The following is an 18,879-nucleotide window of genomic DNA, read 5'->3' on the forward strand; positions in this document are numbered from 1 at the left end:
CAAAAATCAATTTCTGTAAACAGAATTTACAGAACACATTGGCGACTCTTCGGAGCCTGATGTATTATGTCATTCCCCAGATTCCAAGTTTTTAGCTTCCTTGACAGCTCACAGCAATGTGAAAGGAGGCACTTTTTGTTGCTGAAGGAAATTTAAGACATTTCTACTTGCTGAGGGAAATTTAAAACACTTCTAGTTGCTGAGGGGAAGTTGTGACATTTCTACTTGCTGAGGGGAAGTTATGACACTTCTCCTTGTCGAGGGGAAGTTATGACATTTCTAGTTGCTGGGAGGAAATTAAGACACTGACTGTTGCTGGGAGGAAATTAAGACACTGCTTGTTTCTTTGGGAAAATTAAAACACATTGTTTCTTGGGGGAAAATTAAGATGCTGTATGTTGCTTCAGGCAAATTAGGACACTGCTTGTTTCTATGAGAAAATTAACACATTGCCTGTTCCTTGGGGAAAATTAACACCCTGTTTGTTGAAAGGGGGAGATTAAGACACTTCTTTTTACTGGAGGGGAAATTAGGACACTGCTTGCTGCTGGTGGGAAGATTTTAACTGCTAGTTGGTTAAGGGGGAAACTTAGACACTGTTTGTTTCCTAGGGAAAAAGTACAACACTGCTTGTTGGTTGAGACAAATTACGACACTGCTTGTTAATGGGGGCGCATTAGGACACTGCTTGTTGCTGGGGACAAATTAAGAAACTGCTCATTGCTGGGAAAAATTAAGACACTGCATGTTGGTTGAGGCTAATTAAAACACTACTTGTTTCTGGGGGCAAATTAAGACACTTATTGCTTGGAGGATGGGGGGAGAGGATTAACAACTTCTGTCACAATGTGGCAACAAGCACAGAATGTACTCACAAACAAACATTACAATTCCTATATCCAGCAATATATGGTCTTATAAAAATCCAATATTTAAAACTGCAAAAATGTCACAGTTGATCGTAGTGTTAAGATACTGTGCACTAAATGTTAGATTGTAACTTTGACTAATAAAATGAGGTTCAATGTTATAAGATTTGTTTGTTTGTGGTTTAACGCCCCCACTCAGCAATATTCCAGCTATATGACGGCAGTCTGTAAATAATCGAGTCTGGACCAGACAATCCAGTGATTGACATCATGAGCATCCAACCACACAATTGGGATCAATGACATGCATAAAAAAAGGCACTTAGCCTGACCACCCTATCCTGTTGGTCGCCTCATACGACAAGCATAGTCACCTTTTATGTCCAGCATGGGTTGCTGAAGACCTGTTCTACCCCGGATCTTTACAGGTCGAATATTATAAGAAGGCCAATGTTATTAGAATTACCAATAAGATTAAGAAGTTACATCAGAAAAGACTTCTTAGTGTTCCACTATAGTGCTGGCATGTACCTCTGCAGAACAGACTCATTGCAGAGAAGCCTGCTACGACGAACTGAACAGTGCTCACAGATAGTTAGTTTAGGTTTAGAGATCGGTCTGAGCATGTGCATGTTACTGAACCTCTAGCATAGATATATTGATTGCAAGCTTTGTGAAATGCATCTGCTACCAAGCAAGCAGGCGCACATTCCCGCCACCAGGGGAAGAAAAAGAAAAATCACCTGTATCTTAATGAGGACCTTCGGGAATAGAACAGATTCAAAATGTTCAAAACTCTATTTCATACAAGTTTATGATTTCTTTCACAGATATGCAATACCGTATTCGATGTAATAAACGCCCAGGGTGCTTTCAAAATTAGAAATAGGGGGCTCTTACTAGAATGGTATTTTGGTGGAAAGAAACAGAGTTGCGGATAAATTTCGTGGTTTATGCTGACAGCCTGAAATGTTTATATACGACAGATATATTTTTTCCAGAGTTTAATTGCCCATAATTAAGGGTGCATATAACACACGAGTGCGTATTATACACGAATAAATAAGTCTTGTGTACATTGATCAATCGGAAGGGGTGCTAATTGGGATTGTTCACTAGCCAATAAATTAACAAATATTGCCGTGGGCTCTTATTAGAGCGGGGCGCTTATTACGTCGAATACGGTAGATTGGTTTTTGAATTTCAGTTCATTTTGTGGATATGACTTAATAACCAATGTAAAATTATTAGATAAATCACAAAATGGAAATTAAATGACAAATCTCAACCAACAAATTTGCTCCATCTTGAATGGTTTTGTCACAGTTTAAGCTTGAATCATGAAGCTTTCACTTCCAAAACTGGCTCCCACAGGAGATATCCTTGGGTGAGATCAAGCGATATCTACATTGTAGATATCGCTGCAATGAAATTGCATCACAATGCTTTGCAGACCATTGTGACATCATTGTTACCATGACGTCACAATCAAATGACATCACTAATGGCTCTGCTACTGAAGCTGTTAGCAGTACTTTTTACACTTAAGACGCTGCTTATTACTGTATTCAAACTGAAAAAGTTGGAAGAATGATGTTGGATGATAAATATAATCTCATCCTCGTGTCTTTTGATATGAAAAATATCAACACAAGTTGATAAAAGTGGAAAAACTCCTCGGCAAGCCTCAGAATCTTTTCACTTTTATCAACTCGTGTTGATATATTTCATATCAAAAGACACAAGGGAGATATTCTCTTTATGTCATTAGTTGGTTTACAAATGTTTTACTTCAATATCAATTGTCTCATTGAGAAGAAACTGTACCAAAATATATTTACATAGGGAATACCTCACAAATCATATCATGGCATAATGCTTGCAAATTATTTTGGCAAATTTATGGCAAATATTACCATAAAATTATGAATATTTTGAATACATAACATTGTGTTAAGTTGTTATGTCAGATATATATCAATTAATTTGAACGTTTCTGATAATTGTTTATTTACATTTACATTTGAGTAGCATTTGGTGGCATTGCCAAAATAAGAGTGTCATGAGAAATTAATTCATGTTACATATAAACCAACTAATGAAAAATAAAAAGGCCTGGAATGGTGAGAGGCTTTTTTCCCCATTTTTAACACTTACAGTAAACTATGTTTTAAACGAACATGCTAATAGCGAACTGCCGGATATAACGAACTGTTTCTTGGTCCAGTCCATCTTGTGTATATATGTATATATGTATATATGTCTATATGTTGTACATATGTACATAATGAACTATGGTTATAACAAATTAAAATTAGTGGTCCCTTTGAGTTCGTTATAACCATAGTTTACTGTAATTTGGAGCTCAATAAATAAGGCATCTGAGCCCAGTAGGTGAGGCGAGGGGAAATAGGGCTTAATGTCATGTTCAGGACTATTTCATCTATATAGCGATGTGCTGTAGTGTGTGGCTGCCTGTACTAGTCTGGTTTCATAGTGCTAGCCCACTGAGGTACTATGCTGCAGTTTGAAATGGATACCCCACTCAGACACAGTATACCGACTCTGAGCCAACCTGTTTTATTCCTTTAATACAAAGCACCAGGCAGGGCAACAACAAATATATCTTTGATATATTTTGGTATGACACGGCCAGGGAATGAACGACCACATTCCACTCTCCAGACATGCTCTATCAACTAGATCATAGTGTTTAGCCCACAAAGAATACCAATGCTCTCTACACTGCACGTCATAAAAAGCAATGAATGTTGATTATATACTATTTCTCTCAGTCATTCTCAAGGTCTTAAAGCAACTTCTACTAAAAATAGTTCTTATTAATTCCCGAACTCTTAATTTGTGATCAAAACCACTCAAGATTTTGGAGACATATGTTAATGAGGAGATAGAAGCAAGCTAGAAGACAAGCAGAGGCACAAACATTGGTTCGTTGTACTTGGTGTCTGAGTCGGACGGTTGGGGGGTGAGGCTTCGTGCTCTCGGGACCACAGTGTCTCTCTCGGGGGTCACGCGGTAACTCTGCGACCTCTGGTAGGGCGGCTCCTGGTTTGGAACTTGACCCTGACCTTGACCTTGAGCTCCTGACATTGGTGCGAAAGTGAGAGAGTGTCTGTTTTGGTTATTGTTTCTTGTTCCGTTTCCTGGAAGAAAAAGTAGTTCTCTAGCTGATGAACCTGATCCCTGAGATTACTCAATACTCCAAAGGGAGTGGAGAATGTAAATTAAATGTACAATTATCCAGGGGACCTATTCTGTCCTGGAATCCCCACAGGGAGACAAGCATGGGGTACAGGGTACCTATTCTGTCCTGGAATCCCCACAGGGAGACAAGCATGGGGTACAGGGTACCTATTCTGTCCTGGAATCCCCACAGGGAGACAAGCATGGGGTACAGGGGACTTATTCTGTCCTTGAATCCCCACAGGGAGACAAGCATGGGGTACAGGGGACCTATTCTGTCCTGGAATCCCCACAGGGAGACAAGCATGGGGTACAGGGGACCTAGTCTGACACATCTGGACAAGAAGCCTGACATCCTAGAGCTTCAGAGTGAACAGCAACAATTATACTTACGTAGTTCCACTGGAGGGACGGTAGCTCTCTGAGGGGCGTGGACAGTGTGGGCGCGGACACTGTGCGCGACGTAGGTCTGAGGGGGCTGGGGTGCCCCGGGCTGCTGGTGGTATCCGTACACTGGCTCGTAGTGGGATGAGGTCCCGGGGGGTGAGAAGGGGCGGTGAGGTGGGGGGCCGGTTGGAGAAGCCGCCTGACCACGTAAATCTCTCTGATATGCAGGCAACGTTTCGTAATTCCCGTTACTGCCACCGTTCACTGATGGAGGGTATCCATTTCTCATCTGTTGATGTTCTGGAATAGTTCTTAGCATAGCCCTCTCGGGCGTCGGCAATCTTTCCGGGGAGGCACGTGTTCTGGCTGGTCCTACCGATAATGACCTTGGCCGATCTACTTCTGGTGTATGTGACCTTGACCTTCTTTCAACTTCCCACATACGCTGGTCATCAATGATTTCTTGGTAGTGGTTGGTTAACTGTGCGGGTAAACTACGCGTCTTCGCATACTGAAATATGTAACAAGGAAAGTGTGAGATTTGTATCGTTGTCAAACATTTATATGACTACAGCATTTTCTGATGAAGAAGTATGTCTACACACCAACTCTATAAAAGATTTTTGTATGATCACTTAACATACTCAACTAAAAGCTAAACAAACAGACACTCAGTCATTGCAATGCGCCACTGCTGGTGACATCACGGCGATGTGTGTGAACTTGATTGAACCTAATGTAGCCCAAGTGAATTAGGACATATATGTTTTGTGTTTTCCGATTCGATGTTGTATTGAGTATATTTAGAAGTGACATCATTAGCCAGAGGTTACATATGGTAAAATATCTGGAATCACCCTGGAATGAGATCATGTCACACTGGCATGTGATGATGACACACTGGCATGTGATTATGTCACACTGGCATGTGATGATGTCACACTGGAATGTGATTATGTCACACTGGAATGTGTTGACATCAGTCTGGAATGTGATGACGTCACCCTGGAATGTGATGACGTCACCCTGGAATGTGATGACATCAGTCTGGAATGTGATGACATTACTCTGGAAAGTAATGACATCAGTCTGGAATGTGATGACGTCACCCTGGAATGTGATGACGTCACCCTGGAATGTGATGACGTCAGTCTGGAATGTGTTGACATCAGTCTGGAATGTGATGACGTCACACTGGAATGTGATGACATCGGTGTGGAATGTGATGACATTACTCTGGAATGTGATGATATCACCCTGGAATGAGATGATGTCACACTGGCATGTGATGATGTCACATTTGAATGTGATGACATAGATCTAGAATGTGATGACATCGGTGTGGAAAGTAATGACATCAGTCTGGAATGTGATGACGTCACACTGGAATGTGATGACATCGATATGGAATGTGACGACATTACTCTGGAGGGTAATGATTTCAGTCTGGAATGTGATGAGATCACCCTGGAATGTGATGACATCGGTCTGGAAAGTAATAAATCGGTCTTGAAAGTAATGACATCGGTCTGGAATGTGATGACATCACCCTGGAATCTGATAACATCAGTCTGAAATTTCCATTTCGCCAAGCCAAATGACATTTTAAAAAGTTGATATTGAGAAAAAAAGATACTTATCAAGAAAAGATTTCATACGCCGAAAAAAGTCCAAAAGATTTCTGCTCTTCTGATCCAATTTAACAATGTATTTTTTCCACCACTCAGATTGCAGCACACATTCCCATACATTCGCAATGTGATATGTTTGATATTTCACAGAATTTCTGCAGTAAAATTGTTCTACTGGAACAAGTTGGACTTACTGTGATGTATTTATATATATGACATCAAAGATGTTGAAAGAAAATATATACAAAGGGTAGACAATGACGTCCGATAAAACACATTTCTGTGAATCCCTATACTATTAGAAATGCAACAACTGTCTGATCCAACAAAGCAACTGTATTTGTGTCCAGGTGGTAATTGTGGTTGTATTAATCTGAAGAAATAAGAAACAGCAGTTCTACCTCTTCTCGAACCACAGCATCAAGGTCGCGGGCAGGTTTAGGGGGAGCTTGTTGAGACTTGGCCTGAACAGAACGACCACGTAGCGCTGGGGGATACTCCTTCACTCTCTGGGGCTCAATACTCTCACACTCATGGATCTTCAGTAGCGACCGGTCCTTGATGTCTCTGGGGAACGATGCAGAGCAGAAAGCTTAGATTTGTGACACGAAGGAGATTGTTCCTACCTGAGATCTAATACAATAGAGATAGTTCCTACCTGAGACCTAATACAATAGAGATAGTTACTACCTGAGATCTAATACAATAGAGATAGTTACTACCTGAGACCTAATACAATAGAGATAGTTACTACCTGAGACCTAATACAATAGAAATAGTTACTACCTGAGACCTAATACAATAGAGATAGTTACTACCTGAGACCTAATACAATAGAGATAGTTACTACCTGAGACCTAATACAATAGGGACAGTTACTACCTGAGACCTAATACAATGGTGATTGTTCCTACCTGAGACCTACTACAATGGTGATTGTGCCTTCACGAGACCTAATACAATGGTGATTGTTCCTACCTGAGACCTAATACAATGGAGATTGTTCCTACCTGAGACCTACTACAATGGTGATTGTTCCTACCTGAGATCTTCTAACTGGAAGTATATATTGGACTTGGGTTCTAGAACATAAATCTTTCTCTTCGGTGAGTCGAGAAATTCCATAGACAGCTTCTCTGGGAATGACCTGACAAACAGGGCTCGGACAGTGTCCAGGCTGGTGATCTCATTGGGCAGCAAGGCTTTCTTGGTCTCATCGCGGAATATTAGAAACACCAACCCTGAAATAAACAAGACAATTTACAAATTCCTGAATGACACATATACCACAATATGTCTCTAAAACACCATGTCCATGTAAGCCTTAAACAAAAGATGTCATGTATTCAAATGAAACCAAAAATCATCTGTCAGAAGATGACAAATCTCCCCAGCCCCCACAATAGCAAAAGGCACCACTTCACTTCACCACCAAGTTTGGATGAAAAATCTTTCACAGTTTTCATGTTATGCTCCAGTAACGAAATATGGACGGACAAACCAGATGATGACTATATCCCCCGGCATTATATGCTGGGGGGATAAATATATCACACACTACACATACAAATGTATATGCAGATAAAATTTAGAGAACAGCTCATGTATGTAAAACATGAAATATACAACAGCAGATGGACGTAAAACATGAAATATACATCACCACTTACAAATGAGACGTCCCATAGGAAAACAGCAGGAATAACAACAGTGAGCCTATATCGCCTCTCACCCCATCCCATATCAGCCAATTCGCAAACTCAGTAAACTGCTCTTCATTTGACCATCAACAACACAAGTTTAATTGGATTTTGAGAAGCCAATCCTCACACCACTGTGATTGCAGGAACAGATTGACAGTGTCTCCAATAGACAGCACGTACGTAGACTCACACGATCAATATGCCCATAAAGAATTGAGGAATTATTGAACACAGAGACTAGGTGTTTTTGTGCCTACGGAGGTTGTCAGGAAGTGTGGAGGTACTATTTCCCCCACTCACTTACAGCATCTACTTTGAGTCTGCTGTAAGACCATCCATATTATACTGTTCATTTTTCATGTCCATACTGAGTTACAAAGGTGAGGTGAGGTGAGGTGAGGTGAGGTGAGGTGAGGTGAGGTGAGGTGAAAAGGGGTTCAAAGTTGGGTTCAAGGTTATTGTGCTTGAACAGCAATGTACATGCATGTGTGTGGTGAAACTGGGTTTAACGTTGCGTTCAAGATTGCTGCTCTCATATAACATTGTGTGAGTGAGTGAGTGAGTGAGTGAGTGAGTGAGTGAGTGAGGATGCTTGTACTAATCTTGAATTATGCCTATTGTACAGTGCTAGCCCACTGAGATACTATGCCACAGTTTAACAAAGATACCCTACTCAGAGACTCAGAGCCAACCAGTCCTTGCACGTCAACGTCGAGCACCACACAGGGTAACAAGTGAAGTGAAATGGGGTTAAACGTTGCATCAAATATTATTGCACTTATACAGCAACGTGCTTGCACATGTGTGTGTGTGTGTGTGGGTGGGTCTGCTTGTACTACTCTGGACTGATGCCAATTTATAGTGCTAGCCCATTGAGATACCATGCTGCAGTTTAACATGAACACCCCACTCAGACACAGTATACTGACTCCAAGCCGACCAGTCCTTGTTTTAGATCTTAATGCCGAGCGCCAGACAGGTAACAACAAGTACCATCTTTTAACATTTTTTGGTATGACACGGCCGGGGATGGAACCACCGACCTTCCGCTCTCTGGGCAGACGCCCATCCACTACACCACTTAGGCAGTTCAGATTCAAAGGGAGCAGTTGGTCATTTGGTTGGTCAGTTGGAAGAAAATAAAAAAAGCCTATCTTTGAGGTTAGTTGGTTGGTTGGTTGGTTGGTTGGTTGGTTTAACGCCGCACTCAGCAATATTCCAGCTATATGATGGCAGTCTGTAAAATAATCGAGTCTGGACCAGACAATCGAGTGATTGACATCATGAGCATCGATCCACGCAATTGGGATCGATGACATGCATCAACCAAGTCAGCGAGCCTGACCACCAGATCCCGTTAGTCCCCTCTAAAGACAAGCATAGTCGCCTTTTACGGCAAGTATGGGTTGCTGAAGACCTATTCTACCCCGGAATCTTTACGGGTCCTTTGAGGTTAGTTCACACTTTGATCATTATTGAGCTATGTCCGAAGTGCAACTGTTAATTATTTTAACAAAAAGGTGGGTTCACAAGACTATGAATTAATTTAATAAACTAGGAATTTAAAAAAAACACTTTTTCCAGGACAGGAGGTAAATATTCAAGTAGGTAAATGAGTGAATATAAAAATACTTCTTTAGTTTTGAGTGGATGGTAATATTGGACCGGAAACACAAAACAAGCACCAAATGGCCTCACTCAGGTAATCAGACACGAAGCTCTGCAATTTGCAGTCATGCCTCATTGATTAAACCAAAATGGGCATAAAATATTAATACTATAGGTGCCTAATAAATTGAGCAAATAGAAAAGGGACCATTGATAGAGTCTGGTACTAGGACTTGTGTGGAAGAACCTGACTGACAGAGTGAGAGAGTGTACTTCTACCACTGTTCATTGTACTGGAAGGGGTTTGGAAGGGGGTCTGTTGAAAGTACTGCATGACCTCAAGATGTACATACGGGTCTGTTCTGTGTGCTGCATGTACTGTGTGGAATGTCCTGCCGATACGTACAAGTCATACGTATCAGGTCTGTCGAAGGTACTGAGAATACCGGCCCCAAAGATCTGTTGAAAGTATTGAGAGCACAAGACCCACTCACAGTTATGTTGAATGTATTGAGAATTAACACAAGACTCCCCCAAAGATCTGTTGAATGTATTGAGAACACAAGACTCCCTCAAAGATCTGTTGTATGTGTTGAGAACACAAGACTCCCCCAAAGATCTGTTGAATGTATTGAGAACACAAGACTCCCCCAATAGATCTGTTGAATGTATTGAGAACACAAGACTCCCCCATAGATATGTTGAATGTATTGAGAACAAAAGACTCCCTCCACAGTTATGTTGAATGTATTGAGAACAACAAGACTCCCTCAACAGTTATGTTGAATGTATTGAGAACACAAGACTCCCCCAATAGATCTGTTGAATGTATTGAGAACACAAGACTCCCCCATAGATATGTTGAATGTATTGAGACCAAAAGACTCCCTCCACAGTTATGTTGAATGTATTGAGAACACAAGACTCTGCCAATAGATCTGTTGAATGTATTGAGAACACAAGACTCCCTCCACAGTTATGTTGAATGTATTGAGAACAAAAGACTCCCCCTCAATGGATCTGTTGAATGTATTGAGAACACAAGACTCACCAATAGATCTGTTGAATGTATTGAGAACACAAGACGCACTAACAGATATGTTGAATGCATTCAGAACACAAGACTCCCCCACAGTTATGTCGAGGGACCGGACTCACCTATAGGTCTGTCAAATGTACTGGATGAGCTGCGCACTATCGGCAGGCTGGACCTTGTGAAGCCTCCCCGCTGGAAACTGCTAGGGGGCAGATCAACGTCGGACATCGTACCCGAGTCATATTCCATAGACCGGTTGTGATCGGGGTTGTAGGTTACGATCGTCGTGCGCCGCCGCTGGTGATCACGCTGCCGTGGCTGCTGCTGCAAATACAAATAAATTTAAGTTTTATTCATGTCAGTCAATGTTCTTCTTTCTACAATTCAATAGAAACATAAGAGGGAAAAGACAATGTCTGGTATAGTACTTGGTATAAGCCTTGGTACAAGCTCTTGTATATTATCTGGTACAGTTTTTGGTATAAGCCCTGGTATGTTATCTGGTACAGTTTTTGGTATTAGCCCTGGTATGTTATCTGGTACAGTTTCTGGTATAAGCCCTGGTATGTTATCTGGTACAGTTTCTGGTATAAGCCCTGGTATGTTATCTGGTACAGTTTTTGGTATAAGCCCTGGTATGTTATCTGGTACAGTTTCTGGTACAGTTTCTGGTATAAGCCCTGGTATGTTACCTGGTACAGTTTCTGGTATAAGCCCTGGTACAGTTCCCGGTATAAAACCTGGAGCAATAACTGTTGCAGAGCCTGGCATAAGCTGTGGTTCAGTGGCCAATATACAGTTATCTCAACTCTCCAATTCAATACAAATTCTAAAATCTAAACTCACCCCCACTACAGCTAACATAGTCAAGCTGACTACACTGCCACTACAGCTGACATAGTCCAGCTCACTACACTGCCACTACAGCTGACATAGTCCAGCTGGCGACACTGCCACTACAGCTGACATGGTCCAGCTGACTACACTGCCACTACAGCTGACATAGTCCAGCACACTACATCCCCACTACAGCTGACTACACTGCCACTACAGCTGACATAGTCCAGCACACTACATCCCCACTACAGCTGACATAGTCCAGCTCACTACACTGCCACTACAGCTGACATAGTCCAGCACACTACATCCCCACTACAGCTGACATAGTCCAGCTCACTACACTGCCACTACAGCTGACATAGTCCAGCTGACTACACTGCCACTACAGCTGACATAGTCCAGCTGGCGACACTGCCACTACAGCTGACATAGTCCAGCTCACTACACTGCCACTACAGCTGACATAGTCCAGCTGACTACATCCCCACTACAGCTGACATGGTCCAGCTGACGACACGGCCACTACAGCTGACATAGTCCAGCACACTTCATCCCCACTACAGCTGACATAGTCCAGCGCACTACACTGCCACTACAGCTGACATAGTCCAGCTGACGACACTGCCACTACAGCTGACTACACTGCCACTACAGCTGACTACACTGCCACTACAGCTGACTACACTGCCACTACAGCTGACTACACTGCCACTACAGCTAACATAGTCCAGCTGACTACACTGCCACTACAGCTGACATAGTCAAGCTGATGACACTGCCACTACAACTGACTACACTGCCACTACAGCTGACTACACTGCCACTACAGCTAACATAGTCCAGCTGACTACACTGCCACTACAGCTGACATGGTCCAGCTCACTACACTGCCACTACAGCTGACATAGTCCAGCGCACTACATCCCCACTACAGCTGACATAGTCCAGCTGACTACACTGCCACTACAGCTGACATAGTCCAGCTGACGACACTGCCACTACAGCTGACTACACTGCCACTACAGCTGACTACACTGCCACTACAGCTGACTACACTGCCACTACAGCTGACTACACTGCCACTACAGCTGACTACACTGCCACTACAGCTAACATGGTCCACCTGTCGACACTGCCACTACAGCTGACATGGTCCAGCTCACTACACTGCCACTACAGCTGACATAGTCCAGCTGACGACACTGCCACTACACAATGTCGGTCACCTGGGATGCACAGCCTCATAAGTAATTTACAAACACACCGCCCACAGGAGGCATCACATCGTTCCAATCATTGATAAATTGTTATCATTTACATGCTTATTAATTATTAAACCTCAGCCAAGCTGAAATACTACAAACACAAGCAGCATGGCAACTCTGGTGATGTACACCTTCCATGGAGCAGCAATCAAGATATGACGTTATTTCTGGAGATGGTGAATGTTGGAATGTTGCCAACATGCTCACACTTAGACCACAGGCATTTGAACCAGAGTAGGAATCTACATCATGTTTTTGACAGACACCAGACTCATGAAATACGATTATGACAACCATTTCTCCATGAAAGATAATCCATGTCTCAATTCACTGCAACTAATGGCCTCCACATGCCCTTGAGTGTGAGTTGTGCAAGATAAATGATCTCTGACGTTCTTCATGGACATACTTAAGACTGCAAAATAACATGTCTGCTTGTTGGGGAAAGAACTCTTTTTTTTCTGAGATATTTGCAAAATCATAATAGCTGTATTGTTTGGTTCAGATAAAACAAGTGGGTGGGTTGTTGTGCATTCTGTTGTTCTAGGTTCACTTACTAACAACTGTGACAACGAAACTCTACAATAAAGATGTGTTCTGAACATAAATTCAACAATTGCCAAAGAAGTCTGTCAAAATAACATATATTTGAAAACATTGGTGAAAAAACATATCAGTGAAAGAAAGAAAGAAAGAAAGAAAGAAAGAAAAAATGTACATATTCAAACTACTGATTTATTATCATGATGTCAGCTTAATGTACCAGGAAGTACACACCTTGACAGCACATGATCTAGCGTGTGAAACACATGTTATCACATCATCTTATGTAATGAGACACAGGGATTGGTCAGTTATTGGCTATCTATATACATAACCTGGTCCATCCCTACCTATCCTGACCCATCCTATGGACAAAAACACAAAACTTTGAGGAGTGAATGAGTATGGCTAAATGCCAATTTGACAGTATGTCAGGGTGTCAGCTAGATGTTGGAATATAGCATGAAGTGATGCATGTCTCAGACGTCTACTACTTCATGGAAACCACCAGCACGGCATGTTGCTGACAAACCATAATAAGGATAAATCTGGGATTCAAACCCATAACAGTTATGGGCTTGCCGAAGAGACTCAACTCTCAACAGTGAATCGCCAACTGGGCCACTGGGAGGCTAGAACACTTTGGAACTTTCATAGTAACAGCTTTAAAGTTTTAAAATCAGTTTAAAATAATCATGGTGTATCAATTAATGACACGACAGATTTTATTGTATTTTATTATAATCTCTATGAAAGTCTTCTATATGTATCGCTGTATTGGCTATCCTCCTTCAATCCTTCTTTGTTTGTTTGTTGTTTAACACCGTACCAGCAGGTATGAAACTAGTTTTATACCGCTTTTACCGTTATTACACATAATATAATGAGACACCAACAATAATGAGCTTTAAACAGTGTACTCAAGTGGGGAAATAAAACCTGAACCGTGTTTAACCTGACAAGTGAACACCTTAACCACTAGGCCACCCTACACATCTAGAGTGAGTGAGTGAGTGAGTGAGTGAGTGAGTGAGTGAGTGAGTTGGGTTTAACGCCGCTTTTAACAGTATTCCAGTTACATCACGGCGTGTCAGCTTGATGTGGGAGGAAAGCCCGAAGTGATGCAGGTCTCAGATGTTTACCACTCGGTGAAACCCACGAGCACAGGTATGGTGCTGACAAACCTAGAAACATAATCGGGGCAAACCGGGATTCGAACCCACAATCATAGGTTTCTGGTGTGCCCAAGGGACGCAGCTCTGCACTACAAATCACGGCGCCTTAGACGACTGGGCCACCTGTGCCGCCCCTACTCATCTAAATGTAATATTAGCATGTTTGTTTGTTTGTTGTAAACATCACACCACCAGTACATTCAAGTTATATCTTGCCTGCCTGTAAATAAAAGTCTGGACAAGATGAACCAGTGGTTGATATTATGAGCATACCCACACCAAGCCCGACCACCAATCCATCTAATCCCCTTACAAGTAAAGGTTCCTGGGGACCTATTCTTGCCCAGGCCAAAGTGGAGGAATTTGGCATGTAAATACCTTCACCATTACTAAGGAAACTTTAGATAATTATTTTACAAAGTAGTTTCCCCAAAGTAAATGAAAACAAATGTCTTCTGGATATTTCCTGTCCAAACATGTGCCTAGACCAAAAAATCATAAATGTTAGTTTCCTATTGTGTTTTACAGTACTGAACAGAGACTGGAGACTGATAACAGTGTGGTGATAATGAACAGATGACTCACTGCTATTGAGATAGGATATCTCCTTTATGATACTTCAGGGAAAACAGTGGCAGGTTGAAACTAGAGCAAGTCAAGTAGACCTAGACTTGCACAAGTCTCTAAGGCAATAAGTTTTAGTTTAAATCATAATTTCTTGATTATATAAATAAATAGAACAAGTTGTTCTATAAGAGACTGGCCTACTGCCCACTTATCTAGACTTGCCTATCATAAGGGTAGAATTACTATACACCAATGGACCCACCATTCAGTACAGCCTTGAAGCAAGGCTAAAGTAGACCTATCCCAACAGAATACCATTATAAACCTTATTCATAAACGCTCATTAAAACAAAGACGGTTGTGAGTCAAATTTGTTTCATCTATTTTACTCTCAAGATTTGACCTAGAAACTTTGTAAAACATTAAAAAATATGTATATATATTTAGCCTGGGTTTCAATTTATTAATGGCGAGGCATGCTGTCATGACCTTAATGTTAAAGATAAAATATTTAGCAGTCCATAGGTTAGATTCCTAGAGCAGAGAATAGCATGGATCCCAGGTTGAACACTGTACAACATGGGCGGGTATTTGACCTGAGAAATCCTTCAATTGCAAGATCATCGAAGACAAGGTCGCTCAAGCGTGAAATAACTACCCAATCCACATGATTACATTATCGTTAATCTCGCTCCATGTAATCTACCGTAAATAAACAACACATGCTGATTTCAATGCCCATGTGCTACTGAATCAGACAACATGTGTTACAACAACTGCCACAATGTCGTACATGTCATTCCTGCTTTGACAACTGTAGCCATAAGCATTACCAATCAATATCACCCTGAAGTTATAACATCACATGCAATAAACAGTTTATCCTACACCTAAGTCATCATTCTACAACGTTGCACGTTTCGTTACGACATAGTGAAGATCTGGCTGGAAGGAAAGACAAGTGATGGTCATGCAGTCGTGGTCACTCACCCTAGCCATAGTGGACACAACAGGTGCGAGGGGCAGTTGAGCCGGGTGGGATTATGTAGTGGTCACAGATTACATGATTGTCTCCTCCGATGGATAGACAGGTACAGGACAATCGCCAGGTAAACTGACGACAAGCTTGAGGTCAACAGGTGCACAGTGGAGCGCCGAAGGGCACAGTTTGATTACAACTTGAGAAGACATGCTGTGCAGTATGCCACCAGCTCAGGTTGGGATGTATTTAAAGGGGCTGAACCTCAGGCAAATTGGCAGTCATAGCTAGTTAAAACAAGGCTTTTGAACAACACTTTGTGTATGTTCTAACTCGACCTTATGATATGCATTATGTATTATTAATCTGGCGGTAATGACCCTAATAACATTTAAGTTCGAGAAAACAATTAATTACAATATTTAGAACTAGACATTTATTTGACAACATATCTTGGAGGCCTTCTCTAACATGAAAGATGACATTGATAGAACAAAGTGAAACAGGAGATATAAGGTAGTTAATATCCTGAAACTGATTTTAAATTGACACAAATTGTGCACACAGTTTTTCATATTTCTAACTCCATAAAAACAAAAACAAACAGCGTAGCCTGACCATGGAATATGTACAACCAGACTAGGGAATATGTACAACCAAACTATTAAATATGTACAACCCAACTATTGAATATGTACAACCAAACTAGGGAATATATACAACTAAACTATTGAATATGTACAACCAAACTATTGAATCTCTACAACCAAACTATTGAATATGTACAACCAAACAAGGGAACATGTACAACCAAACAAGGGAATATGTACAACCAAATGAGGGAATATGTACTGCTAAACTAGGGAACATGTACAACCAACTATTGAATATGTACTACCAAACTATTGAATATGTACAACCATGCTAGGGAATATGTACAACCAGACTAGGGAATATGTACAACAAAACTATTGAATATGTACACCCAAACTATTGAATCTCTACAACCAAACTATGGAATATGTACACCCAAACTATTGAATATGTACAACTAAACGAGGGAATATGTACAACCAAACTATTGAATATGTACAGCTAAACTATTGAATATGTACAACCAAACTATTGAATATGTACTACCAAACTATTGAATATGTACACCCAAACTATTGAATATGTACAACTAAACGAGGGAATATGTACAACCAAACAAGGGAATATGTACAGCTAAACTAGGGAATATGTACAACCAAACTATTGAATATGTACTACCAAACTATTGAATATGTACAACCAAACTATTGAATCTCTACAACCAAACTATGGAATATGTACACCCAAACTATTGAATATGTACAACTAAACGAGGGAATATGTACAACCAAACTATTGAATATGTACAGCTAAACTAGGGAATATGTACAACCAAACTATTGAATATGTACAACCAATCTAGGGAACATGTACAACCAAACTAGGGAATATGTACAACCAAACGAGGGAATATGACAACCAAACTAGGGAATATTTACAACCAAACTATTGAATATGTACAACCAAACTATGGAATATGTTTCAATAGAAATAGCCACACAAATTACAAATACACAATCCCCATACAGTTTGCATTGTAATGAATAAAACCTGGCTGCAAACCGAGTGCATGTGCACTGAGCTTGTAGTGGTCTACACGATGTACTGTGTTTGGTCCCATTGAAGAAGAGACAGGTTTTAATCAGTAGATTGCAAACTTTATTGTGTCTTGCTTGTAATTTGTATTGCACTCTTCTGGTTTTCTTTGGTAGGCCTGAAAGTACGAGGACTAAATTATCTTAGTGACATGGCCATGTTTACCTATAACAGACTGCTGATCACTGGGTCAGACATAACATCAGCTGCCCCGGGCTGACTGTGACAGTGCCACACAATGTCTGTGTGTTGAAGACACCATCACAAGGGAGAAGCTTGAATCAGACTATTGTTAACTCACCACCTCAGGTCACAATGCGCCATTGTTCCCTGTCACCTAGTTCATGCATGTCTGTTTTGCTATGTAGGAGTGAATGAGATGATGAAAATGCCAAATGCATCCAGGGCTGTTAAACTTTTCAGACCGTTCCAGTCAAAAGATGGTGAAACAAGGACCATTTTCTTTACATTGTTAAATGATTCCCTTATTAAAACAATTCAATCAGTGGTTGAAATAAATCCAATTTTTTAAAAATAATTTCAAAGAGGTCATTCAATGTATTGTGGGTTTGATGACATAAAAAGGAAAAGTTATTTTCATAGGTGACAATTGCAAGAGTTACCTCCCTTCTTTTAACATGCTTCAAAAGTTTTTTTTCAATTTTGGAATTGGTTAAAAGATTCAGCAGGAAGAGAGAAATTTTAGATTTATTGTGAAATTGTGGGTTGGTTGATATGTAATAAAGTATTTTATTCTAAATAGTCTTAAGGTTTTCTCATATCAATTTTCAAGGAAAACATACTGGTTATTTTCTTCAGCAACATAAAGATTGCATTCAACTATACCTGATTTCCTCTAAGGCCACATCCAATGAAAAAACTCCCAAACATTAGAGTTACTCGGTTTTGTACCTGTTATTTGCAGTCGGAGCTAATTTACTTCAAACAACTAAGTGGATGTCATATGAAGGATGTCTGATACAGTAACGACAGTCCTTACACGAAAATAATTAGTAATCATCTAACACCTCAGTCCACTGTTTTCTACCATATACCACATGTGAATCACTATTTTATACATTGTATACATGTACAGGTGACAGTGTCTGTGTGTGAATGCATGAGTGAGGTGAAAAACCTGGTGTCATGTGTTTTATTTCTCAATTTCCATTCCAAGAAGCTTGAGGCTTTCCTGGGCAGAAGCTCCTATCTGTAACAGGACTAAAAATATAATTACGACAAAAGAAGTCTGCTTCAAGTCCAAACACCATCGTTGTTGTCAGCAAACTTTATGATGTCGACCGATGCAGCTGTATGTGATTGCCCTGTTTACATGGAGACGGCATCTCAATGGCATCTCAATTTCACTACACTAATTACAAG

The 18,879-nt window shown here is 40.8% G+C and overlaps 1 protein-coding gene across 18 annotated transcripts in view; it reads right to left on the reverse strand.

Moving 5' to 3' along the window:
• Positions 1–18,879, reverse strand: part of LOC124143098 (sickle tail protein-like) — a 265,609-nt gene that overhangs the window by 18,380 nt on the left and 228,350 nt on the right. For 14 of the 18 annotated variants that reach the window (XM_046511901.2, XM_046511900.2, XM_046511904.2 and 11 more), the window contains 6 exons: positions 10,561–10,762; positions 7,134–7,332; positions 6,493–6,658; positions 4,467–4,971; positions 3,814–4,033; positions 1,613–1,630 (listed from right to left, as the gene is read on the reverse strand). In XM_046511901.2, the coding sequence (XP_046367857.1) occupies positions 1,613–1,630; positions 3,814–4,033; positions 4,467–4,971; positions 6,493–6,658; positions 7,134–7,332; positions 10,561–10,762 (1,310 nt within the window). Of the gene's footprint in view, positions 1–1,612; positions 1,631–3,813; positions 4,034–4,466; positions 4,972–6,492; positions 6,659–7,133; positions 7,333–10,560; positions 10,763–15,818; positions 15,963–18,879 lie in introns of those variants that run through there. The other 4 variants (XM_046511905.2, XM_048387877.1, XM_046511913.2 and 1 more) reach the window with 3 other exon arrangements.

The sequence above is a fragment of the Haliotis rufescens genome, unplaced genomic scaffold (genome assembly GCF_023055435.1).
Source record: "Haliotis rufescens isolate VD_foot unplaced genomic scaffold, xgHalRufe1.0.p SCAF_10, whole genome shotgun sequence".
Lineage (NCBI taxonomy): Eukaryota > Metazoa > Mollusca > Gastropoda > Lepetellida > Haliotidae > Haliotis > Haliotis rufescens.